We start from the raw sequence: 27,926 nt of genomic DNA, 5'->3' as shown, positions 1-27,926 counted from the left end.
GTAGAGAATACTGACAAAAAAGTCTGCAAAAATACTATATTTCATCTTTTACATATTAAAAATTGGAAAGTAGGTAGCTCCACAATACGGAACCAAGCACACAGATGGTCCCACTTTGCACGCATATTACAGAGCAGCTAAGAATGATCCTTATGGTGGTTAATTGAGACTGATTGGTAGTCTGCTTCTTTCAAGAACTTCCTGTTTCTTGGAAATTACTTGTTAATCCTACTTTTGAATCTTTAGAAAATTTACTCAATATTTTGTAGTCTCTCCCATATCGGCAACTGAGCTCAATGCTGTCAACAGCCAAAACAAGCTAGAAAATGAAGACTAAGATGCGAGCCTGATATAAACTGTAGGCATCATATTCTTGTTACAAATGGACATAATTTCTGTTTAGTCAGTTGACCTGTTTAGTGGGTTGGAAAGATCTTTTCTTTCAGTAGAAGTACTACTTATTTCTGCAGCATTTCTATGGGTTAGCACTAACCGCAACCCAGTCCAGCATTTGAGAAGGAGAAACTGTCATGATCCACAGTGTAAGGAACAAAGTGCCCTATAACAGCCAACAATGACACAGAAGAGAGAAGAGCATCTTCAAAATGTATCAGGGATAACATACTCTGAGAACTGAGCTGGGTTCCTGTGGTATATTTCTTAAGTGCCTTTGAGGTCTGGGAGCAGGTGAAATAATAACATTGTAGCATCCCTCAGGCTAAGCTTCAGACAGATTTCTGCCACTGCTTATCAAGATTCCAATAAAAAATAAGATTCCCATGTTTTACAAGCAATGCACAGCCAAAACTAAATTTATTAAAGATTTGTTTGAATGAATTTTGTACAGAAGGATAGTATTTATTGCATCAATAACATAAAGTAACTGCTAAACAACGTTTATAAAGTATGAAGCAATAAGGTAATAATTATGTGAAGTGGTTCTACAGAGGTAAATGTCAGGGTAAATTGAGTTGTAACAAGCATTCATCACATGTATGACAAGGCTAACATTTTAGTAAATTATCATGATGCTTAATCTCCTTAAATCGTACATCATCAAGATTTGCAAGATCATAAACATTTTTCCAGGATTGGACCAAAACATCATGTCACTGGACTACATATATAAATATATTACACCAATCATGTATTCATAAAAATTTATAAAATAAAAGCCTCCTGAGAATCCTGTAGTTTCCACTGATGTTCAGAAGAACTCAATCTGATTCATCGCTGCTGAAGTAAGAGCTGTCACTGCACTCAGCTGTGTACAGGAATTTGTGAATGATCGGATTCATCTTCGGTATCCAGTGTCGGGGAACCAGGTATGTTGAGAGGTTAAATAAATCCACAAACACCTTGTACCTGTCGCTGGAAACATACAGGCAGACATGTTAGATTGTTGATATGAAAACTGTTTTACTTCATATTTCTTCAAAAATATTTCACATAAATAGCGAATATTCAACATTATAACTTAACGTTATATATTGTATATAGGTTGGTATTAACATTATGTAAATTTCAGTCATATCCTAGATTAATGTTTATAGACAGAAATGTGTTTAATTCAGACTAGAATGATATAGATTACTTACTGTGCTCTTGTATTCATGTAGAAGAGGTTGTACCCTTATGTCCTATAAGATTTATTTTTATCAATTTTTTAAAAAATATTTGTATGTCTGTATTCAGGTACATGCATGTGCATGTAGGTACTGGTGAGGCCAGAGGTGTCAGGTGTCAGTACCCCCTGGACCTGAAATTACAGGCGGTTATAAACTGACTTAAATGATTGTTAGGAATCAAACTTGAACTCATCCTTTGGGGCTATGGATATGAAACTAAATTGGGGTATTCTCTAAAGTAAGCCTACAATACTTCCTTTGGCCATGACTTTGTGAGGGTTAAATGAGATAATGATGCCCTAGAAACATTGTCCACATTCATGTTGTACTATGTGCTCATTTTGTGAAGAAACAACTGGCTACTTTTGCATATAGAATTCATTTCCAAGGGAAAGTTAATATATATAACAATGATAAGAATTTCAACTTATGTATTGTATTCATTACCTATTCTGGTAGTATAGTTCAGTGTTAAAATGTTAATATTACACAAAAACAGAACAGAACATGAACTTGAATTTCCCAGAAAATGTGCTACCATGTTTTAAGTCCCTAATATACACTGGCCTTTTCCTTGTAGACATTAAAGGAATCATTATGTGGGCAGTCAAAATTAATTTTTATATAAAATAAGTATATGAAGAAACAAATTATTTTGCTTGTGTAATTTATCTGGCAAAGGTATTAAGTGAATTAATGATGACATTTTTCGTCAGATCAAAACTTGAGCTACAATCATAAATAGACACTTATACTTGCACCCCAACCCCGGATAAGATTTAGTGAATATTTCAGAAAAGATATAGAAAGAATATAAGAACCAGAAGATAAGAAAAGAAAGGCCATGAGATGGTATTTTCTGGGAATGTTTCAGCCACTCAATTAATGAATCCAATGCAACTGTGCTTGCCTGCATCAACCCTGCATGAGAATTGGTCTGTCAACAACCACTAATGAAGAGGGACTCCAGAGGCTTGTCAGCATCTTTCCCCACTGAGCTAATGGTTGCTGATACACTATGAGAACTGAAGAATCACTGAGAGCAACTCAGTAACCACTGGTGAAACCACCAGTCTCCAAGGGAGAATTCCAAACCCAGGGCCAAACAGGTAAGCATCTCAAAACAAAACATGTGAATAAGAACAAGGTACTTGTAGGGAAGAGAGTAGGCTCATATGAAAGAAAGGGAGGGACAGAAGGGACATAAGGGATGAAAATAGTCAGAAAACAAGTATGAAAATGCAAAGAATAAATTTGGTTAAAAAACAAGCAAAACTAACAAAAACTTGAGCTGGAATTAATTGAAGACTTTTCTTCCTGGATGTAAGGACTACTGATTACTCAATAGCAGTGATTTTTCAACCCTCCTAATACTGCAATTCTTTAGTACAGTTCCTCATGCTTTGGTGACCTTCAACTATGATTTTTGTTACTACTTCATATCACTGTTTTTGCTACAGTTATGAATTGGAATGTGAATACATAACTTTTCTTGGATGGTCTTAGGTGATTCCTGGGAAAGGGTCATTGGGTGGTGATCCACAGGTTGGGAATTGCAGCTGTACACCATTACTGACGCGGCCGCAGTTGATACCAGACCACTTTTTGACACAGGGTGAAAATGATGAAGTTCTTTGACTGAGGTTTTTATACTATTACCTTAAGTTTCCACAGGAATATTGGTATTTATCTAGAGTGTGCCATTAACAGTTCAGACAGAAGCAAATGTAACTTTTCTAAAATGATATGCACAGACTTGTAGATGCCGAGATTTGCAGACTTCAACCTTGGTGAGAAGCCCAACTTACCTCACAGTTGAGCGCAGGTAATGATAGCCTGAGGATCCCCCAGTGCCAGCCTTAGTGCCCAGCATCCTGTGCACCATGCACACATGGTTATCTAGGCAAACATACAAATTTACTGGGTGACTATTTTTCTGCCATTAGCTTTACAGTGTTCTAAAACCAAAGGGCTGGTAATGATTATGGCTTCAGCAAAGGCTGACACCTTATCACTTAGCCAGATGGAAAGGTCAAACATGTGCACCAGATGAGATCATCAGGTTGCTTAGCACCCCTGTGGCTTAGGCTATACACATTTTAATTCATTCTTCATTGCTTTGGGCCTGTGAGCCCAGCAACTGAGAGGAAGGGCCACAAAGTGGCTTTCATGAATCCTTCCCACTGTTTCTCTGTAGGATCCTTCTTCCAGGAAAAATAAAAATTAAAAAACAGTAGAAGTTATGCATTGGAAGATCGTCATGTTAACTTATACAAGCCAAGATCCAGGAAGAACGGGGAAACTAGGGAATGAGGGAGTCCTGAGAAGTAACACAGAAAATACTGAATCCTTTTTCTCATTTGGGCCACGATTTAATAACATGTACATGAGCATACAAAGAGGGCCATGTGCAAGGAAGGAGGCATCAGACAGGGAATGAGAGAGAGGTCAGTGGCAGGAGAACATAAGGTACAATGATGGCTGGGTATGTAAGTGTCATAATGAAACCCATTATTTTAAGCACCAGCCAAGAATTAACTAAAGGCTAATGTAATAAGACAAAATAAAACCAAATAATTTTACTTTAAAAGGATTGGAATGAGGATTAAGATAGTATATATTAAAACTGACAAAATTTTCATTTTCTTTTCACTGTAGAATAAACTAAAATTTTTTTTTTGATACATGAAATGTCTTGTGGTAAAGGGACAGGGTTCCCGTGAGAGGGCTTGTTGGAGGAAAACTTACATCTCCATTTGGTCATGAGCGTGTCAATGTCCATAAGTGAGGTCAGCAACTGGAAAGGGACCTGAAATCGAGGCTCCTCCCTACAGGAAACAACAGTAGAAAGGCCTCTCTGATTAAGAAAATCCAGTGCATCAAGACAGGCCAGAGTGTCTGCATGTTGGCCCTGATCAACTTGGTACTTACGAGCTGTACTATCTTAGGATTGCCACTCAGTCACTATTCAGTGCCCAGTATTTGTGTGAAGTCTAGAAAATGGCATGCACCTTATACATAATATATATGAGGTAACCAGCCAGAGTCCTGTCTAATACGCTCTTATTGAAAGAGAGATATGTTACAGTATTTTATATAGAATGCTAACAGCTATCAAGTATTTCTAAGCAGATACTAAACACTGCAAACAAGGATGATTTTTATGTCCTAGTGTGCTGGGATTTCTTTTTCCATTGAAGCCATAAACATTCTTGATACATATTGTACCTAGGGCATCTATTTATTTTGAGAGGAGGAAAAAAATGCTAAAAGATTTTGTTTCTTCTGATTCTGAGGAAACAGATTCTAGATAATTTGCAAAATTAAACCATACATATAAAATATTCTACAAATTGCCCCTTGAAGCTTGTTTGCCAAGGGAATCCTCATTGCCTGAATACGAATTCATGGCCTCTAAGGAGAAGATGGACACTTGGTAGAACCTGAAAACATTTTATACATTAAAAGTGATTTTATATAAAACCACTTACCAAGGAAACAACTGTTTATGGTATATTTTCCTTGACATACTTTTTTTTATTTTAGCTTTCCTTATATTTTCTTTACCCAGAGCGTGTGCGTGCAATGACTGGAGAACCTTTGGACAGGAGATACCTGGAGGGAGTCAGTTCTCTCCTAACTCGTGGCTCTAGGAATCAAACTCAGGCTGTCCAACTTGATTGCAAATGCCCTTCTTACCCACCCACTGATCTAACAGCCTTTTAATTTTCATTTTGTAAAACAGAGAAATCTCTGAAACTATTTTTTAACAAAATAATAATTTCACAATTGGTCTTCTAAGAAAAGATTAGCTTTGATCTTTTGGGGCACTTAATGACTGATACACTATAATTTCTGTAATTAAAATACAATGTGTATTTGTTTGTCTCCACATGTGTATAAACAGCCCACTGCATAAGTAAAGACAGACTTGTTATTTAAAGTAATCATTTTCAGTGGTTTTCCCAAAACCCAAATTACTAAAAAACTAAATTAAATGCAACGAATAGACCATTTCCTTGACATCTCCATATCCACTCTTCAATTTTACTTCCATTTTTTGTTATAGTTTTCTTTTTACCTGTAAAAATATATCATCAGTGCTCCCTGGAGTGCACGGTATGACAGTCGTCGTTCACCTGTAGGATATGCAGGAAATTTTCAACATTAATATTTCTTCTTGGTTCTAGGAATGGAGTCCAAGGCCCTAGCCTGCCTGAGCCAAGGTCTCTTAGCACTGATCTGGAGTTCATAGCATGTCTCAACTTCATAGGTAATTTAAGACAATCATATTTATTTGAATTATCATCCTAGTTAATTATCATCCTGTGTTATCAGAGAAACATTTAGTTTAAATTTTCATTTCTTAGCTTGCACTTAGTGACCTATAGTTTTAAAAGTCAAATTAATATATTATCTATATTTTAGTTATATATATATATATGTGTGTGTGTGTGTGTGTGTGTGTGTGTGTGTGTGTGTGTATGTGTAATTTTATATTCTCAAACATGTTGAGTGCTATATTAGGAAAGCTGGATACAAGGAATAAGTAACTCCCATGATACATGTATTTTCCAGTCACTCTTCAAAACCTAACCAAGATTCACTTCGTTCCCTATTTGAAAGTGATTTGTTATTTGGCTATGTTTGATTCATTTGTTTGTTTTGAATGTAGTGGTGAACTTCCGTAATCCCAATACTCAAAAGCTGAGGCAGGGGGCACATAGTAAGATCCTATCTGAAAACAACCCAAAAATTATTGTTTTGGTTTTGTATTTGTTTGTTTGTTTGTTCCAATTTATATAAAATTAGTTTTCTAGAATGTGGCCTGTAAGCTAAAAAAAAAAAAAAAAATTCTGCCCTTCATGGTGAGAACTAAAGGTTACGCATGCTTCACTGAGAATTTACAGATAATGGAGTCTAGCAACTGATGCTGACCTCATGCCACTGCTACACTCCGTATTGTACAATAAAAAAAATATGTCTGCCTTACATATTCCTAAAAGCATTCTGAAATACTTTACAATCACAGTTTACCTTGGTACCCTTGTGTGTGGCACATAGTATGGAAGTGTTTGCTCGTGTCTTTTAACTACATTGAACAAGCAAGATGGTTAATGTAGGGCTGTCAGACCCAGTATTCACCCACTTCTCACTTCTCTGAGTAGGTAAAGAATTTTACATGATTTTCCCCAAGTTAGTATTGATAGACAGGCTAATGACTTATATTTAGCTTCATGTGTATGCACTTGAAGTCTAAGACCCTCGGATAGCACGTTTACCTTTACTCAGTAGGTAGTCATGACGCTTCTCATCAAACAAGCAGAGCAGCACCTCCTTCTGCTTCCGGAACTCTGCCATCTGGTCCTCTTTTTCTTCAGAGTCTTTTTTAGCCTTATGGGAAAATACTGCTTTAATCTTTCCCAGCAGACATGAGATTGCTGTTTTAAATTGCTTCTTTCAGAAAAAATAGATTCTTAGCTTATAAAAAGTGTGTACCTCAAGTATTAATCTTAACACCCAACACTACAATATGGAAGATATGTCTAACAAGTAGGAATCTTCCATATACTTGATGGTCTTTATTTTCTTCATGTTTAAATAATTTAATAATGCCAAATACTCTTGAGAAAACTCCTTAGAGATGGACCAAAATGAGTATCAAGTGATATGTGCTTATCTTATTTTAAATAATAATCATTTAACATAGAGATAATGTCAGTCTTAGAGAGTGTTACTTCTTAATCAAAACAAATATTAATGCTATTTAAATTCTTTAATATTCGTTGATTGATTAAAGAAAGTCTGCTTTACCTGCCTACCCCCCTGCCCCAGTTCCACTTGCAATTGATTATCTGGTCGGTGGCAGAGCAGCCAGCCCAGTTATCCTCAATTCATCAGAGAAGTATACTGGTGGTGGGAGCCTGTGTACAATATTATTGCCAGTGACTATTCATTTATTAAGTAAATGCTCACAGGGAAGTAACAGACATAAATATTATGAGCAAAAACTGAATCACCTCACCTCAAAATCATTCTTGTATAGGAATAAGATGGAATGCATTTAGTCACACAAGCACAGCATTAAAACCACAAACATCACTATACAAAAATAGAAAAAACATTATAGGGAGTGACAGCAGCCAGAAGGTTGGCAAAGATGCAAGGTTATGCCCGCTGACAAAGATTTTAAACTGAGAGGGTTCAGAACACTGAGCTGGCTCAGCTAGCAGGAGCTGCATCGTGAGGTTGGCCCATGTGATATATGAAAGCTTTAGGGTTTGTGTTGTGGATAGCTATCTTTTTCTTGAAAACACCAATGGAACATGAGAGGTTTTAGGCCAGAGAGAGAGATCATCAGGTTTGCATTTTGGAAAGTCAGCTATGACTCCAGCACAGAGAATAAACTAGAAGGACTACAATGAGAAAGGGATGAAACAGTCAAGAGACTTTTGCTTTAGTCTTGGTGATAGGTATAAAAAAAACATGTGAGAGCTTTTGGAAGATAAAAAGCTCAGAAATATTGTTGAGGGACAGGAGGGATGGCTCAGTGATTGGGAATACTTGTTGCTACCCATAATTCAGTCCCTAACACCCACACATTCACTCACAACTTTCTGTAACTTGAGGTCCAGTGATCCAACACTCTCTCATTTGATCTTTGTGGGCACCATCTGGGGTCCACACATATATGCAGACAAAATAATCATACATATAAAAATAAATAAATCTTTAAATATATATATATATATATATATATATATATATATATATGTGCAGTAGAAACAAGGACCACTCCTAAGACTTACTTGACAGTTGAAGGCTTTTAGGAGGAAAACATACTTAACTCTGAGAAGACTAGGTCAAGGTAAGGACTCATGGGAGGGAATTTTTCTACTTAATTTTTCTTTTCTTATTTTAAGAGGATCAGGAGAATATACCAAGTAGATCATTGGATACATGATCTGAAATCTAAGGGGACATCCATGTTGGAGATAAATATTTGAGAATCACTGGTGAATACGTAAAGTTGAAGCAGAAGTGAAGTCAGCAGTAAAGAGCTGGGGAGAGAAGAGCTAGAGAATTGTTTGTGGCCATGATGCATGTCTCTGGGTGGTTAATAAAACTGAGACAGGTTGTTGGACTCATGTATATGAATGTCACTTTTGAATGAGAAAGTACTAAGGCAGGGGGATGAAAGTTTCATGGTAGAAAAAGCTGTAAGTCGCCCAATGTTTTCAAAATCCTTTAAAGCATGAATATACAATCATAATCCTTTGTAGTAGACATCTTTACATTATATTTTGCCTGAAAAAAATTATGCAAGTAATTTTTATTGCCACAGAACTCTATCATTTAAATGAAAGTTGAACCTATATCACATGATTTGAAGTACATGGTTAAAGAACCCAGTCTCGAGGTGGCAAAGTTGAACAGCTACAGAAGTTGAATCATGAAGACAGGGTACAAGATCTGTATTGTGAAGAAAATTTGGAGACAATTTCATTTAAAAAGTAAAGATCAAATTGATATTGTCTATAGTCAATGGAGAGCACCTAGCAAAAATAACAATGAAGGAAAACATATGTGGTTAAATATATTTGCCTAGTTTCTCTCTTCTGGGCCACTTCGGCCTTGAATTGATCAAAATATACAATTTTCAAATAGGATGAAAATATATCAATACCATGTAAACAATACCTGTTTACAACAGGCAAAATTTTTCTTTATAATGAAGGTCTTATTTTGGCATCATTTTTATACCTATAGAGAAAGTTAAGTCAATCATCTAATATATAGTCCAAGAACATACATTTATAAAAGGAAAATTATAAAGAAAATTATGAAAATAACAGATAATTTTTGGATTAGATTTCTAATTCTCTGTAAGTTTATGGCATGAATTCATACTTACCTGAATCCTTATGAATTCCTCTTCCAGGCCTTTCAAGATATTTTCTTCAAACTTTCCCCAGAAATTAAATCCATGTGGCTCTAAACCAGGTGTTCTTTCCAGCCAAGCCTTAGGTAAATAATTATTTAGGTTAATGCCTGGTAAACTTGAACTTCTAACACCTTCATAATTTTGAGAAACATGACATGTTAGCTTTCTTGTAAACATTTGGCTTTCCCTTCATTCTGTTAATTTAGGAAATAACACCAATAAATTTTTTCTACTATTTTCCTGTTTTACTAAATTACTAACCCTGGGAAGATGTAAGTCCTTTTAGCCACTGAGCCATCTCTGCACCTCCTCCTGTAATCATTCTAAGATTACAGATGACCTTGAAACCTAGAACTCAAACTGACTTTATACACACCTATTGCTTCTTACTTAACATGCATTTAGTGTTGAAATCAGTTTTTTATCAATTTTCTCCATGTTAGTAAGTTCTTTAATAGCATATAGGCAATAGTAACCCAAATTCGCACTTACAACACTCAGGAGATTAAAAAAAAATAATTCATTTGAGAAAAATTTTAATTTCTAAGAGCAAAGCTTAGTGATAAAAATCAAGACAAGCCTTGAATTATGCTATCATAAAAAATCAAATTAACTATCCATAAACACTGTTTATAAAGTCTCAGAAATTTAGAATAAGAAGAGAATTTTCATGATGAGAACATTCTTAGTTATATAATTAGTAAAAATTCTCGTACAATTTTTCAATTATGCAATACTTCAGTGAACCAAAGTTGATTGAATAATCAAGCACAATCAAGGCAAGAAATCAGCTAATTGCAAATTTCTCAGTAGGAATATTTGATAAAATAATTTAATGAGATGATGAAGTTCTTAGATAGTGACACACAATTATATAAATCTTGTTGAATTTATGAGTCAGGTTCTTAATATTTTGAATGTTTCAGTAAGCTCAATTACAAGTTTAGTAGGTTGTTTTCTGTCTTTGTTTATCATGAAAGTAGCACCATTTTGATCAGAGTGTTAGAATTCTGATACAACAGATGCTATGCCACATGTAGGTTGGAGCACTGCTTGAGAGGCTGCTTATGTGCCCTTACCTCCACCAGCTGCAACAGTGTCTGCTCCTGCTCTGATTTCAGCAGCAGCTCATTGTAGTCTTCTCCAAAGTTATCACGATAGTGTTTCCTGTTGTAAGGGACTCTCAGGCTCTGAAGAACACCAATCTTATTTTCTAGCAGCCGGAACTGTAGACTCTGGAAGCCTGATGCTGGAGATAAGTACTCTCTGAGAACGAAAGCAGAAAAGCAAGGAAAGGATGAGGGGGGGGTTATCCTTGCAATGTTTTCTTCTAAAAGTATGGTTTGTCAGAAGATCTATCAGGGGCAGACAGGCACCTGGATTCTACATAAGGAGCTTCTTGTATAAATAAGAAAATTGAGGTACTTAAATATCATTGTCACTGTGGACCAATTTGAAGTTGGTTAGAACTTTCGATAGTTATGAAATGCCATATATTTTAACATATATAATATTTACTTTAGTATATAGTAATGTATAGAAATAACACATAAAAAACATTGATTAAATATACACATAATTAACAGTATGCACTTGTGTAACATTTTTCCTTCCTAAGAAAAACACAGGTGAATATTAGGAACTTGTGTTTCTCCACAGTGGTAAATGATTGTATACAAATATTATTTAATCCCACCTACTGATTCTTATCATGGTTATTACCATCCATCCTCCTACTTAGATTGGTATCAATGAGGAAAAAAAACAACTATGAACAATGAAATGCTGCCTGGTCCAGTCAAAGATGACCAAAGATGTTGCTAAAGCATCAAAACTCTTGTATCTTCTAAATCCCCTAAGTGATGCTGAGACTTTAATTTCTTAGCCACCACCACAAATAATTCAACTCGATTTTTTAAACTTTGAAACTTATTTGAAATTTTGCCTATTACACAATATGATGGACTCCTTTTAAATTTCTTGAGAAATTCTCTGATCTAATTTTAGAAAAAAAATGCTTGAATGTGTGCTTTTTAAACATATAAGTCTGTATTCAGACACAGATATAAACACAGACATATACAGATGGTTTTGTGTGTTTGGGAGGTTAGAGCTAAAACTGACAGCATATAATGAACACTGATACTTTAGTTGTCATATTTATTTATATGCTAGTTCTATTTCTCATATTCTTATATCATAAGCTTACTTAAGCCATTTCACATCAATAACCTTTGTTGTGATAAACAGGACACATGATGATAAACTGAAATTAGTTGATCATCTGGTTTTGAATCTAGAAACAAGTCATGGAATGTTTTTAAACACTTCTTAAGTACTTGTGATTAATGATCCCATTGTCCTTCAAGCGCTAATGGAACGATCTTCTTCTTTCATCCCACGCATTTTCTTCTTTTACAGAACCAGAATGAGATCGTGAGCCCCATTGCACTCTAAACTGGGAAGCACACACCTGAAGTCATTGAAGTCCAAGGCAGTCATTGTTTCCAGAACCGAGAACTGCTGTACTAGGAGCTTGAAGATGACCACCACGCGGTGCATCCGAGCCATCACCTTGAGCATGTTCCTCTCATCCCTGACCTGATGTTGAGATGTTGAGGGATGAAACACTGAGAGGTCAATTGGATTTAGAGAAGGTGCAGAATAGATTGGGAGTGGCAATGTATTGCTATCAGTCTTGTGTAAACATTAACAGAGACATTTGGAACAGAATTTTGCCATAAATATTTTAAGATAAAAACAATTTCGATTTGCATGCAAGAGATTAATACAAACTGGATTTAAAAATAATAAAAGTAGAAAATTACATAGAGATAAGCTAGGAGGTGTAGGGTGGTTCTGATGCTAAGGTCCAGTTCCCCAATTGGTTCTTGATCTATCAGTAAAAAAGCCATGGGCCAATTGGTGAACGGAAGGTATAGGCGGGACTTACTTCTGAGTCCTGGAAGCAAGCAAATAGATGCAAGGAAAGTAGAAAAGAGTTTATCATGCTTCTGATGGAGAAAAGTTGACCAGCCATGTGAGATCTCATATGGAGTGGCCACACAGGCCTCTCCTACAGGCGAGCGATCAGGAGTGTTTAGCAGGGACTAGATGTAACTGAACAACTAAAGTTTTGGGCAGGTGGAGAGTTGCTGAGCTAAGAGTAATGATAAGGGCACACTTTTTCAGGAGGGACATAGTAGCACCCAGTAATTGTGTCAAAAGGCAAGTTGAAATTGAATTGTATGTGTCTGTGTCTTTTATCCATGGATTCAAGGGAAGCTGGATGGGGGCTAGTAGCTCAGCCCATTCCTGGAGCTTAGGCGGGTTAGCAAAAGCTACAGGCAACAATAAATTATCCAGGATAACAGCTTTCACTGATTTCAAAACATATTTCTGTTTTAGTTTTGTTTCAGAGAAGAAAACTGAAGGAAACGCTTCAAGGAAAGGATTAGATACATGGATAAATTTCAGTGAAGCCTAGGTTGTCGCTGACAAGTCCAAGTCTTGTATTCACATGAGTGGGAGAGAGTAGAAAAGAGAGAGAGAGAGAAAGAAAGAGGGGGGTATGGAGAGAAAGACAGAGAGAGAAAGAGACAGAGAGAGACAGAGATAGAGAATATGAACCATAGCTCATGAAGCAGAGACTCAGAGATGGGAGTTAGAGTAGTGTTTTGAGCCTAGGGAAGGAAGGAGGTGGGAGCAGGTATCTCAGTGGCAGCTGTACTAGCCCTTGGTGTCCTGTCTTCTCTCATCTTTGTTCTTCCTCCTCTTTCCCCCTCTTTCCTTCTTCTTCCAACTCTTCCTCTTTCATTTCCCTCATCTAGTCTATCTTGCCTTCCCTCCACCTACCTTGCCATAGGTGATACTAAGTAGAAGTAGAGTTCTGTTACCAGTTACAGGATCATCATTGTGCTTGCAATCTATCCTGATTATAGCAGCTTAAAGAGACCAGGGAGTCTTTCAAAGGAATTTGAAGGTGTGAAATATACTAAAACTTCTCAGAAAAAAAATCTCTAAAGCTCTTTTGAGTAGTTTTGGTATTTAGTTAAATATAAGTTAATATCCTAGTCTCATACTTTCTAAATGCTTTTAGAAGTTATACAAAAATCAGTTTAATGACATTGAAACTTACATGGCCATTTTGAAAGATCTCACGAACAGAATCTAGTTCCCAGAGGATTTGTTTAAACCAAAGTTCATAAGCTGTAAAATTTAAAAAGTCAGTTAAAAAGTACCCCTTTGACTATAATTATAGGACAGGTACATACAGCAAATTTTAAAAATTAACTTTAAAAATAATAAATGTGAGCGTGGACTCATTTATGTTAGAAATGAACATTTAATTTTAATCTCTAATTTTTGAATTTCTAATATACTGGATATTTTACTTTAACTGGTATATAAATAATCACTACAGTGGTCACTCCTCAAAAAATGTATTTCTTTCAGTCTTTTAGTATAGCCCATTCTCACTTCTTGCATGGATGTGTACTCCTCAGTACCCCTCCACAGAGATTAACGGTTTCCACGCTAGATGAAATCTGTAAGGTCTTATATTTTAGTGTTTTGTTGTTGCTTGCTTGCTTGCTTGCTTGCTTGCTTGCTTGCCTGGGATTTGTTGAGTTTGGCTGTTCTTAATTTGAACAATTCTAGGGGCCTGTGATCTCAAAACAGAAGTGAAAGCAGACCTAAAGTCAAACAGTAACAGTGAAGCCTCGTGCTAGTCACATCGAAGGCAGAGTCCCCTGTCTTCTAAGTGAGTCAGCTGCTCTGAGAATTCTTGTTTCAGCTCAAGGCCACTTTGAGCCTGAATTCTGTCAGAGCATTTCTTCTCAAGAACATAAGTGGGACTTGTCCCTGAGCATTTGCTTTTCCCTTCCGTGGGGCCATCAAACAGCATAACTGATACTGGAAAGTGCTACAGTCTAGCAAAGCAGAAAATGCATGGCAAGGGCCAAAATGCCTGGTTATTAAAAATGTCATTTTAGATAAAGAACTGAATTTTCTTTAATGTCCACCAGTTAAGCCTTCTGTACAGTCACCAAACAGTTATCTTTCTTTAAGTGGAAATTTGTGTTTCATACTCTTAAGATTTATAGCAAGAACACGACAGACATGGGAAGACAGTTTAATTCACTGTGTTTCCAGACTGGTCATGGCAAGTGAAATGATTCTCTCCCATTAGTTTATCCCCACAAAAGAAGGATTTTCATCTTTGTCTGTTTTCCTCCAGTAACCAGCACGATGCTTGGCATTGGCTGTTTAATTAATAGATTAGGAAATAAAGTCACCAGTGTATTTATCAGTGTAACAATCTGCTATCCCTGGTGTACTCCATGTGGTTCCATTCAATGGATAAATGCTATATTTGTGATAATTAGGAAAGTAAGCTTAACTATAAATTTTCAGCTATACTTAAGATTTTGAGAGATATAATTTTTATATTTAGGTAATGAAAAAATCAAATGCTTGTTGATCATTTTTCATGTGGCTTTCCAGGTCTTACTCCCTGTGGGTAGCTCTATGAGCCATTCACAGCAAACTGTAACCAAAGTGCAGAAGACTATTAAATCGTGATTAATATTTTCAAGAAACATGAAAAATATTACCAAATATAAAAACTATATGTTTTTCCTTAATATTCTATTTTTATAAAATTATATAAATTTGTAAACAAAAAAAAATTAAAAAATATTTCTGGAAAGCAGGGTTTTCAGTGCTCCATAAAAAAAAAAAAGTATCTTAGCTTGTAAGTTCTTTGTGAAATTTTGAGAGCTGAAAGGTCTGTCTTGAATTAAGGACAGAGCTAGGAGATTAGTACAATCTACTGTGCAGTGAAGGGAACACAAAGATGCAAGCAAAAGCCCAGAGAGGCTCCGAGGAGATATTGTATGACACAAAATATTCCCATGTAAAGACAATTCCTCAGTCTTTTACAAATAAAGATACATTTGCACTATTGGCGACGAATAATTGCAAGACCCACTAGTTGTTTCTTACCCTTACATCTTACCTTGATGAGTTATAATAAAAAGGTGTTCATCGTGGATTTTATTCCCTTTTATTTCACTTTGAAGTTCTTGTGCATTCAAAATCTTTTCCAACTTTAAATAAGAAAGCAAGAAGATTGATTTTAAGATTTCAGGTCTTGGGTTGTGGAAACAGACATTAACAAGAAGCAGATTACAATTTTGGAAAAAGTACCCCATGTCCAAAACTCTCAAACTGTGATCTGTCTATTTTATTTAGATAGTAAATGAGTATCATTAAAAAGAGTAGGTTAAATTTGCAATTTTAAGAATAATTTTAGTTGCCATTCTTCTCCAAAATATTCAATGTGACAGCACTGTCCTCTCAAATGCCACTGTTCTCAGGCTGGTGTGGTGGTAAGCTAACCACTGGTTTGGCCAGCTTCAAGGTGGCAACACTTTCCTCTCCTTTCCCTAAAAAGCTTCTGGCATGTCTTACATTCTTTATCAATTCATCCTTACAAAACTATCAAAAGGGTATGAGAACTTTAACTATTTTCCACCTTATTTTTTTAATCTGAAAGCTAACCATAATCACCTCCAAATTCCTGATGGAACGCTTTTATTTACTAATGATTTTTGAGAAAGTTCTGTGTACCTTTAACATTTCTACTTTATAACGTGGAATTTGCTGACTTCCTATGGTGATTTGTGGCTCTGACCACATTTGTAAAAATCCTGAGCAGAGCCTTTCTGCTATCTGCACAGTGCTTTATCTTTTACAATCTTCTGTCCAGATGCAGAACTTTCTGTTCTTGCCAAACCTCTTTTAGGAAGGTACATTTCATCCCTTAACTTGCTATAGCAAATTTGAAAAGGTACAGATATCTACTAATAGAAGGGTCCTAAGGTTCAGAAAACTGTTGATGATTGAAAAAATACAGGCAAGTGAAAGACCATGGAGGCAATTTAGTGGCTGACAACAGCAGCTAACACCAGTGAGGGCTCGCCACCACCTACCTGCAAGTAATTTCCATAGATAAGTCCCCCTTTGCTGGCTCTGTTTACACCAGTTTGAGCTCTGTCTTCTTCATTGTCTTCCATTGATAATTTTTTCAAAGAATATCTGCAGTTTGAGCAAATGACATAAAAAAAAACAAACAAACAGAAAACAAAAACACAGTGACCATAAAATAAGAAAGTACGAATCTGTTACTAATTCTATCCGGCTTATAACTAAGTGAAGAGAATAAGAAGAAGCAAGAAGTTAACTTTTAAGTCGAGAAATTTAGCTGTTTATAGGCTAAGGCTGGAGAGTTCCCTTCCATTTGAACAGAGATAAACACTCACCCAACACTGTTTCCTGAAAGCGGGCACCCACTCATTGTACTGACTTGTCTCAGGACCACACAGGTTTGCTAGGTCAGAAACAGTATCAACCTTCCAAGATACTTCAGTGCTTGCCTTTTATGTATCCTGATTACCAGACACAGCCAATCAGCACCCAGCTTACACTCTTAGCCAGAATCTCATTTGTGCTGGTTCAGAACTGAACCTCTGTAACTTGAGGGTGGATTTGTGTTGGGCATAGCTTGTTTGCTAGCAGGGTGAGCCATATCGAACCCTCTAACTTGCCAAGTTGAGCTTTTATATCCAACATAGAAGACATCAAATAAATCAATAAAGGCCAAGTCCATAGACATTTACATTTAACTACTTGATTCCAATAAAGCTTTTACTATTAGCATAGGAATCCTTAAAGAGAATGACATTATAGACAAAAGTTTAACCTCTCCCAGTAGGGTCGTCTTCCAACTTCTGAGAAACAAGAATTGAAATGTCAGTCCTACTCAGGAGGGGGAGGAGAATAATCTCTAGGAAGTAGAGGGAGAGAGGGATCTGGGAAGAAGAAAGGAGGGGGAGGGAAAAGGAGGGCAGTTCAGCTATAGGAGGAGATGAGGGAGAAGTACAGAGAGTAAGGAATTTGAAAGTAGGTGTGTAGCAGTGGGGGAGGGCGAACTGGGGATAGTCACTAAAATGTCCCAGATGCCAGAACCCAAGAGGTTCCCAGGACCAACAGGGGGGACATTAACCAAAATACCCAACCAAGGGGAAATAGAACCTGTAGAGACCATAGCAAGTGGATAGGCACAGCCACCAGTTGAGGGATGGGGCCACCCACCTCAAAAATATTGATCCAGGATTCCTCCTGTCAAAAAAAAAAAATGCAGGGACAAAGAGTAGGGCAGAAACTGAAGGAAAGGCCATCCAGAGACTGCCCCACCTAGGAATCCATCCCATCTGCTGACACCAAACCCACACACTATTGCTGCTGCCAAGAAGTGCTTACTGAGCGGAGCCCGGTATAGCTGTCCTCTGAGAGGCTCTGCCAGAGCTGGACCAATACAGATGGAGATGTACACAGCCAAACATTGGACTGAGTGCAGGGACCCCAATGAAGAAGTTAGGGCAAGAACTGTAGAAGCTGAAGGGGTTTGCGACCTCATTGGAAGAACAACAATATCAACCAGCCACTCCCCGCAAACTCCCAGGGACTAAACCACCAACCAAAGAGTGCTCAGCTGCATATGTAGCAGAGGATTGCCTTATCTGACATCATTGGAAAGGGAGCCCCTTGGTCTTGTGGAGGCTTGATTTCCCAGGATAGGGGAATGCTAGGATGCTGAGGCAAGTGGGGGAGCACCCTCAAAGAGGCAGGGTGTGGGTGGAGGGGATGGGGGTTTGTGGAGGGGAAACCAGGAAGGGGAATAACATTTAAAATGTAAATAAATAAAATAACCAATAAAAAAATTTTAAAAAACGAATTGAAATGTTCTTGGAAAATGAAATTCACTAGAACAAGCTGTTACTGCTGAGAGCCACACCCGGTCCTTATTATAACTCATCTAGCTTAGCTCTTTTCTCATAATCAACAGTAGCACACTGTACCAACCTTAAGCATTTATACTCAGCTGAGGCGTGCCAGTGACAAGGCGTGACACATCCACACCAGTGCCTGGTGCAAAAAAGAACAATTACCACTTGTCTACAGTTCTAAAAGATAACAGCAGTACAACAGCCTTTCTATAAAAGGCCCTGGTCTCACCCATAATGGCTTTGAGTTCTGTTGAGCCAAGACAGAAGCTCTATCACCCTGTCCATAGACAATTTGCACTGCTATTAGGAACTTGACATAGAAAGCATTGCCCACTTACCCTACTCCAAAAGAGATACATCAGCTTCACGTTTCTCAGAGTAATCAGAAGCCAGAACCGGTTTCTAGGCCTAGCTCTAACTATAATTGGGATTTAAATTTTATAGTAACTTCAAGAAACAAAGCTTTTAAATTTTGTAATTTGGTAGAATCCAATGCACATTTAATTTTTTACTTTATTACTGTTTAATAAATTTAAATATTGAATTGATAAATAGTATGAGATAATGAAATGCTATGTTACTGGAGAACTTGGAAATCACCAGACTCCTTGAGTGTACCAGGCTTACAAGCTTTGTGTTTACTAATCATTACTTATTTATGAGACAGCGAACTGCATAGAGAAGGGCTATGTTCACTGCCCCGTTTCCTGATGTCCTGGCCCAGAGGGCCTGGGTCAGAGGACACTTGATTGTCCCCATTTATTAACTTGTGTTTTCATCTAGGTAGAAATTTACACAACAGAGCGAAATAACTTATTTCACTTTCTTTCAGGTTTTTGTGCTGCAAAGTGTTTTTACTTATGGATCGTCGTACTGATACAAAGGGGCAGAAAGGGGCTTTTACTCTATAAATTAGAGAAAGTAGATATTTTAAGAACAAAATAATTTCCATTTTTGTAACATTGCATTCTGCATGGATCTCCTAAGAAGTATCAATTTAGTAGTTTCTTTTCCCAATTCTAGACAAACCATCCAAAGATTTAAAGCTGATGTGTCAGAGAAAGGGGAAATTATATGGAAAGTAATTTGCTTTCTCCACACAGGGTGGATGACTGCTGCTGCAGAGCCTAACTACGTTCATTCTTGATAGCATTTGCCATAACAACCAAATAAAATTTCAAAGTAGTTATAGTCTCGCCAATAACTCAATTGTTTTTCTACATAGAAAAATTTATAATCTGAAGTTTATTTCAGTCTGGGAAATTATTTCTCCTTTGTTATTTTTATTTCTTGATTTCTCTTTGTTTGTTTCAATACGGGGGAAGGAATGCAGTGCTTGGTGCATGTTAGGCAAATTCTCTGTTCCTGAGCAGCATGCCCAGTCCTTTTCAGTATCGTATTTCAGAATTTTACAATTATCCTTATATGGTACCCAGTAAATCTTATAGTCTCTGTGTCTTTTTCCATATTTCTCCATCCTTCCTTTCTACCCTCTACCCTGTTTACTTTTCAGTACTAGGGACGGAACCAAGGGGCCCATGCATGCTACACAAGTTCTCTGCCCTAAGCTATACCTCCACTCTTATATTGAGAATTATCCACAGCTCTTGAGAAAATACACTCTAATTCAAAGTAGCAGGTCTAATTTAGGCAATATGACAGATCCAAAGAATACATGGGCACAGGCAACGTCCTCTCATAATAGTCTGAACTCATATTTCAAATGCATGTAACTATATACACAAGGATATCTGAGGAACTGTCCTGGAGGGAAAACTGATCAAGGTGCACACTTGGAAGATTCAAATTATAACTAATTACCAGACTAAACTGGTTCCCAGAAACCATCTACTGGAAATCTTTGAGGCAAAACATTCTTCCATCCTGGTTTGGAGCAACAGAATCTCAAGAATGTGAAACTGGAATAATGTTATTTTTTGTTGAAAATAGATGTTTTTTTTTTCACACATCTTCATTATGGCATCCCCTAGTTCCTTTCCTCCTCCCCTCCCATGTGGATCCACTCCCTTCTGCCTCACATTAGAAAGCAAAACAATACAAAAGGTTTCTAAGAGATAATAATAAAATGTAGTATAATAATAGAAAATGTAATAAAACAAAAACTAACACTGTGGGGTTACACAAGACAAACAGAAGGAAAAGAGTTCAAGGGAAAAAAAAGGTATGAAAACAGAAGCCCACTTGTTCCCACACTCAGGAATCCCATAAAAACATCCAACTGGAATCCATAATATATACACAGAGGACCTGGTCCAGACCTAGCAGGCCCTGTGGCTACTATCTCTATCAGCTTGTAGGAGTTTTTATCTGAAACATAAAGAATCTGTAAGGCAAATTGTTTATCGCTAGATTTTTTTTTAGATTTCTTGCAAACAGACATAATCCTGTGATAGTAGAATCAGGAAAAGTATATGCAGGGAATTCTGTTGGACTACATTGAGACACTAAATACTACTAAATGTTACTTTCCCAGACATGATGGTATTCCTTTAGCAAACACCCCACCTGCTCTAATGTACATGCTTCATTGACTTCCACTGACTGCGTCCACCTTCCAAGCCAATTGTTCACTTTTTAAAATGTAACAATTACATACTGTGGCAGACATGAGAGAACTGAGCGAGTAGAAATGCTGCCAAGAATCCTTGCTCTAATGTTCTTAACTTTGAGAAGCTAATTCTGAAAGAACTTAAAATTTCTATTAAAATATTCCATAGAAATCTTTGGCTGCCCAAATCTTTGTTATGGTCTTAATGATTGATTGATTCATTGATTGGTTGATTTATTTTATCAACCTGACTAGCTGACTGCCTGAGGAAGGGTCTGATTATGTAATCTAAGATGTCTTTGAATGGAGAAACTAATGCACCACCCTCCAGAGCACTGGGATTACAGAGATGTCTGCCATCCATATCTAACTGCTTATTCCTTTTGTTATATTATAAGTTTTTCATGCACATATGTATGTGCACTACACATATCCAAGTGCCCAATAGAAATAGATGAGGGTAGCAGATTCCATGGAATGGACTCTTCTGAACAGCCATGTTGGTGCTGGGAACTTAACCCAGGCCTCTTTTTTGAAGACTAGCAAGCCATCTCTCCAGCACCCCTCACCCAAGTACTTATTCTGATTTCCCCTATTTGCTTAGTGACTGCACCTCCACACCCTTTCACTATGTTTACCTAAAAACATCATCCAAAAAGCTCCCCAGGTCTACTGAGGCTGTGCTTTGGAAGAAGGCAAATTCCTGTATACTTATACCACAAAGTCTAATACATTTAGAGACTAAATAATTGCTTTCTATTAAGTTTTAATCATATCCAGACAAAGAAGCGTCAGCCATTCAATGCAGTTGACAGGTTAAATCACTGTATTAAAGGAGCTTTCTGTTGGTGGTGTTCGGTTTCTTTTCATTGACTGGAGTCTAGAAAGAATAAATATCCTTTAACTAGGTTGTAACTTAATCAGACAAGTTGGAGCTTTCCAACATCTCTCCTGTGAGCCAAAGAATAGACTTGCTTAGTGGTAATTGTGTCAGACTGGAGAAAACACAGGAAAGAAGCTATCAAGTAATAACTATAGGACTTTTCTTTTATTATTTTTTGAAGGAGAAAACAAAGCATGCTGGGAAGGTGAGTACAGTTGTGTGTTCTCTACCAGTCCTGTAAATAAGAAAACAAAGGCCTAGAACAGCATGTCAGCCACCAAGGAACCAGGGCCCCGGGACTCTTTCTCAGAGAACATGGTGTTTGTTCAGAAATATTTAGAAATACACTATTATTGTATTTCTCTGTTTGTTAAAATGTGTATTATAAGGACAGTTACATTGAGATTTGAAATACATGTTCCCTTATTTTGACACAAACTTATTATGAAACCTGTTCTTTTTGTTATTGATATAATTTGTAGTAAAATTCTAATGAACATTTTGGCAATAAGGTTTCCTAAGATTAAGATGATACATTGGCCATTAAGTTTTTATTTTCAATAATGGATGGCCTGAAGATTTTTGTTCATTGGTAGACTGCTTGCCTAGACTATATGAGGTCCTGGACTTCATGAATGAATGAGTGAAGAGAATAATTACTCAAACAATAGAACTTGTCAAAATTAATTCTTTAGTATACAGTTCAGTGGAATTTTAAAAATAATGTACTATATATAATTGAGAAAATATTAAAATTAACAAATATAAATTGTATAAAAACTTTCATAAAGGTTTTATTTCATTCTCAATGTAAAACTTTTGGAAAACTCTAAGAAGCACAATGATCACCACTATATTACAAACAACAGAACGATGGACACCTTTGTGGCAGTTACTGCAATACACAGTTTGAAACACTGGGTTCCAAGCCCAGTTGTTCATTGGGCCTTACTGAATGCCAGTAATATCAAAGTTTTTTTTTCTGCTTTTGCTATTTAAGTATGATGAAACCTTAAACACTAGACATACGATAAGAAGTTGTGAGTCAGGTAAACTTGCGAAATGCTCCAGTGGAAAGTGCAAACTTCAGAAAGAGGAAGCTGCTCAGATGCTGCCTTTAAGAACTGTGAGGCACCCACGTAGAACAGAAGACTTCACACACTTACGATTGTGATTTTTAGGTCTAAGGAGGGTGAGCACAGAGATGCTAGGCTGTCTCCATGTCGATGGGCCTCCTCCCCTGACCCCTGACTTCTTTACTCACAGACTCTGCTTTTAAAACATGGCCTCGACCATTTTCCAGAGGGTGCTAAGATACTTCCAAGAAGTGATTTCTTCCTCCTCAGTAATTTCACCTACTTGTTTCCTATTCAAATTCTTACCCCTGATCAAATTTGCTTATTATCATCTAGTTCTGTACCAGACTTATTCAGGAGGCTGTATTTCTAGTAGACAGGCACTGTATGTCACTTCTTTTTATACCTTCGGAACTCGGCATAGAATGGGAATGTAAGGACACAGCTTGCATTTGTCAACAAAACTGAACTGTCCTTTTGCCCTTTGCTCATTGCAATCGCAGACGAATGCAGGGGAACCACAGGAAAAATGTTACCAATATGCAGAGCCTGGAAGAAAGAGCCATGGGGAGCTAAGGCGTCAGTGAGCGAGCTCAAAGCTTCAAAGCTTTATTTCCACTGATCTTTGTCCACGGGGATACCAGTAAGTCTACAGCCCAGTTCTTCCTGCCTGGTTGGTTGATGCTGTTGTTTTCATTACTGTTTCTTTCTTGATTGTCACTTCGACCTAAATACGCAAGAGGACAATACAGAAAGAGGAAGACTTCATTTTAACACAGTTGTAGCAGTTGCAATCCATAGTCCGTTGCTGCACTGAATCTGGGCCCAAGCAGAACGCCATGGTAACAGGAGTATGCATGCATATGTGTGTGTGCACACTTGTATGTGTGTGTGCATGTGTGTGTGTGGTGGAAGATACTGTTCATATTCTGATAGACAGAGAGCAGAGCAAGGTCAGAAGGAGGAACCAGAAATAGGTAAAATTTCCAAAGTTGTGACCCACTTCTTCCAGTGAGCCCATTGCCCCTGGTTTCCAGCCCTTCCTAAAATAGCACTGTGAGCTGAGTAATAAAGATTTACCATACGAACCTGTGGAAAACATTTCATATCCAAATCATAACTTTTTTAAAATTCTTATGATTAATTTATCACTGTCTTATGTTTGTAAAGTTACCTGTATAAATGATTACAAAACACTTACTGAAGTGTAAAAAACAAAGCAAAACTGAATGTGAAATGCATTTCCTGTGCCAGGCACTCTGCAGGGTTCATTTTATTTCTCACTAAATTAACTAGTTTATTAATTATCTAACAGCCATGCTTTGTGTTTGATTTGGAAGTGGGTTGTCTCTCTAGAGTTTCCTGAAAGTTCTAGACCCAGGAAACCCTCCCTGACTCAGTCTCCTGAGCTTAGCAATAGGGAATTATATCTCCTCAACCACCTTGCTCCTGTAGTCTGCTCTCTGAGAACCGGTTTTTCCTGGACTGCATTAGCTGTTTATTGAAGGAGCCTGTATACAAACCAAGGATTTGCTCATGTGACATCTGTGTTTTTTCTCTTATGCAGATTGCTACATAATTTCAATGATTAGACTCTGTTACATCTTTGCCACTTCTCTTCTTTTAAAAGGCCGTGGGAAAATGAAACAGGGCTAAGACAGGGAGGTCAAAAAAGCAAAGGCGATTGGAAGAGGTGCATGTACGAAGGAAGACACCAGCTGAAAGGTAAGGACTCACGGGGCACAGAACAGTGCGAATGTGAGACCAGATTGAGGGTGCTCATTTCCAAAAATAAACTTCATATGACAAAACTGAGTATCCAGGATATTCAAATTCACAACCCTCCTTAATATTCTGTTGGAGCCAGAAGATCTGCAGACTCAGCTAGCTTCAGCGCCTGTGGTTCTAAGCTTTGCTCATACACAACCACAGGTCACATAACAATGCAACTGGCTGAGTCACCTTGTGTAATCTTATTTATAAGAGTGTTTTTTTTACAAGGTCACACTGATGACCTCCACTTTCTCCTTGGAACAAGAGGTCACATGAGCACTTTTTCCTGTGTTTCTTTCTCCTTTATCTCGGTTACAGATATCCTGGATGATGACAGAAGTGTGAACTGAAGTCCATGCCTTGTTCTTACTAATGGATAAAGCTGGAGCTCTCATGCCCAGCATCTTCAGAGCTAGAAGGTTGCAGTAAGAGTCCTAATTAGTTCCAATCTGCTACTATTGAACTATGTTAATGCTAATAGTTACAAAACAGCTAAAATTCTGATACGAAATAATGTAAATCCTTACTGCTCAGTTGGAATGAATAAATAACTTTTTAAATTTCATTTTTAATCCATTTACACTGATTTTAGAAAAATATAAAATACAGAAGAAGAATAGAGGTGGAGCATGTACATATTTTCAGTATTTATTTTACTTCAGGTATTAAAGTATATTATTATTATTAAAGTGAATCTGCTTTAAAGTAATTCTGATTACATAAATTTTCTATTCTGCTGCCCCTAAAATAAAATAAAATACCACAATCTCTGAGATACTTAATGAGATAAACAATGGTTAATGTTGACTGTCAAGTTGGCAGAAGTTAGAGCATCACCTAGGAGACTGGCCTCTGGACATCTCTGTGGGGTATTATCTTGATAGGCTTAACTGAGGTGAAAAGACTTGCCCAGTGTGGGTGCCACCTTCTCCCAATGCAGCAGACCCTGGACAGAATAAAGGTGGAGAACAAGAGCATGAACTAAGAGCAGCAAGCAGGTCCTCACTGCTCTGCTCTGACTGAAACCACAATGTGATGATCTGCTGTTTTGAGCTCCTGCTGGCTTGCCTTCCCCTCCATGATGGACTAGAATAAACTCATTTCCCCTTAAATTGCTCTTTTTTTTCAGAGTATTTTAATAACAGCAAGGGATTAAAACAAAGCAAAACAACAACAAAAAGTGGTTAGTTAACTCTACTTGCCAAATATCTTAGTCCAACACTGGCTCTATCATCACCTGTGAGAGAAGCGATGCAACAACCCCTCCTGTACTTTCCTCTCCAGCCTGCATGTGAGGGGTCCTCTAGGAAACCCTATGAATTTAAGGAGGTTTTTTAGACTCAGTGAATCTAATTAAATCCATTATTATTATTATTATTATTACTACTACTATTATTATATTTTGTTTTCCAACACAAGAGTTTGGCTATGCATCCCTGGCAGTCTTGGAACTCATTCTGTAGACCTTGAACTCACAGAGATCCACCTGCCTCTGCCTCCAGACTGCTGGGATTAAAGGAGTGCACTACTACCACCTGGCTGCTTAGGACTCTTAGGAAGCTGATTTGTGATTTATAGAGATTGAGCTGCATACAAATTTCCAAACCAAATGTACACAAACTTTCAATGAAATGCTATCTAAAATTATTTTAAAACAATCATTTTGTTAAATTTGGAAAGGGTATTATTTCATTTGATGGTTGTTATTTCTGAGAGCCTGTGCTCTGAGATGTAGCATTTCTACAATGGTTTATTGTTTTATATATAACTTGATATTTTTGTACATTTGTTAGAAATATTAAATGACCTGTTTGTTTTCCTAACATCTTTTGACCTGATACAACATCTCATCTAAAAGTTGGTTTTCAGAAGGACTTTTCTTTCTAAAAGACATTGTTATGTGCATGGTATTTTTCTCTTCCGCTGTGAGTTTTAAAACTTCTTCACTTATTTAGTTAGTTTTACAGGCATGAGTAGGTCAAAGGGCATTTGCAGAAATTAGTTCTCACCTACCATGTTGGTCGCAGGAATAAAATTCAGATAGTTATTCTCTATGACAAGTGTATTTACCCACTGATCCATCTCCATGACCATTTGTGTGTACTTTTAACAAGTAGTCAATAATTAATACAAAGAACAGCCAAACAGGGTAAATAGTAGCAATTCTGAGTGTTTGGTGAAAACAGTGCAAACACAAGATTTCACCCTGAGACAGGAAAAAAAACTGTGGACACAGTATCAAAGCAAACATCTGCAGGATGAAATTCACGAGTAGACACCCGTGAGATGTCAAGAGATCTACTTCACTGGGGAACAGATGCCACTGGAAAAGTACAACATGATAGTGGAAGTAATTTAGTCAAGCCTTAATATTTAAGGAAGTGTTTAAGCTGCCCTTGGAATTTTGAACCACACCGTAGCATCTTAGAAAACTGAGTTTTTTTCCTTAGAACAGTGAAAGAGACAGCACCCAGTGAACTCAAGTCCCTTCTTCTTCTAACACCAGGGACTCTAGTGAAAGTTTTTAACATACTTGTCCCCTTGCTTCTTGAGAAAAATTACAACACTAAAACAATTCAGTAGTTATCATTGTATACTTGTACTTTTAACTATTTTGTTGATGTTACTGTAATAGAGTATTGTTATGTGTACGTGAAGAGAAAATTTCCCAAGAGATCTGAATAGTTAAATGGAGTTTTCATTAACTGCTGGTGGGACTGGCCAAAACAGATTAGTGGGAAGCAAGCATCCTCCAGTTAGTTTGAGGTTTTAAGGGCAAAAGATACAATGTGTTGTATACAGAAAGGCAGCTCTGGATACCTACAGAGAGCAAGCATTGTTTACAGAAGTGGAGACATAGCAGTTAAATGGTCAAGTAGCTAACCTTTATCTCAGGGTCACAATTTATAAAAATTCAGGGCTGCTCCAGAGACCAGTTTTACAAAAGCTAGTTTAGTATGTTTAAGAATGTTTAGAATACTTTCATGAGATGACAAAACTATAGTTCAGTAGCCCTCTACAGTACTATGACCAAAGGTAACTTAAGGAAGAAAGTTCAATTTGGCTTACAGTTCTAGGGATCTAGATGCACATAATGGTGGGGAAGAGATGAAAGCAGGAGCAGGAAGCTGAGCGATCACATCTCATACACAGGCAGAAAGAGAGGATAGGGTGGATGGCATACCCACTGGAAGTGGGAG

The 27,926-nt window shown here is 37.2% G+C and overlaps 2 protein-coding genes across 5 annotated transcripts in view; one reads left to right on the top strand and one right to left on the bottom strand.

The window, feature by feature from the left end:
* Window positions 1–782: 782 nt before the first annotated feature.
* On the bottom strand, window positions 783–17,032 carry Tdo2 (tryptophan 2,3-dioxygenase). Its single transcript, XM_028754908.1, has 12 exons — window positions 16,899–17,032; window positions 16,569–16,674; window positions 15,593–15,683; window positions 13,712–13,782; window positions 12,047–12,174; window positions 10,653–10,839; window positions 9,544–9,651; window positions 6,911–7,022; window positions 5,710–5,767; window positions 4,377–4,456; window positions 3,437–3,527; window positions 783–1,371 (listed from the first exon to the last, which is right to left on the bottom strand). Exons 1-12 carry the CDS (start codon window positions 16,931–16,933, stop codon window positions 1,218–1,220), a joined length of 1,221 nt encoding a protein of 406 aa, XP_028610741.1. The 5' UTR covers window positions 16,934–17,032; the 3' UTR covers window positions 783–1,217.
* Window positions 17,033–22,954: 5,922 nt separating this feature from the next.
* Window positions 22,955–27,926, top strand: part of Asic5 (acid sensing ion channel subunit family member 5) — a 39,329-nt gene continuing 34,357 nt past the window's right edge. For 2 of the 4 annotated variants that reach the window (XM_028754941.1, XM_028754938.1), the window contains exons 1-3: window positions 22,955–23,069; window positions 23,457–23,596; window positions 24,584–24,678. In XM_028754941.1, the coding sequence (XP_028610774.1) occupies window positions 24,651–24,678 (28 nt within the window). In that variant the 5' untranslated portion in view covers window positions 22,955–23,069; window positions 23,457–23,596; window positions 24,584–24,650. Of the gene's footprint in view, window positions 23,070–23,314; window positions 23,339–23,456; window positions 23,597–24,520; window positions 24,679–27,926 lie in introns of those variants that run through there. The other 2 variants (XM_028754940.1, XM_028754939.1) reach the window with 2 other exon arrangements.

This window comes from Grammomys surdaster, unplaced genomic scaffold (genome assembly GCF_004785775.1).
Source record: "Grammomys surdaster isolate TR1022 unplaced genomic scaffold, NIH_TR_1.0 126039, whole genome shotgun sequence".
Lineage (NCBI taxonomy): Eukaryota > Metazoa > Chordata > Mammalia > Rodentia > Muridae > Grammomys > Grammomys surdaster.
This window is presented reverse-complemented; position numbering and strand designations above follow the sequence as displayed.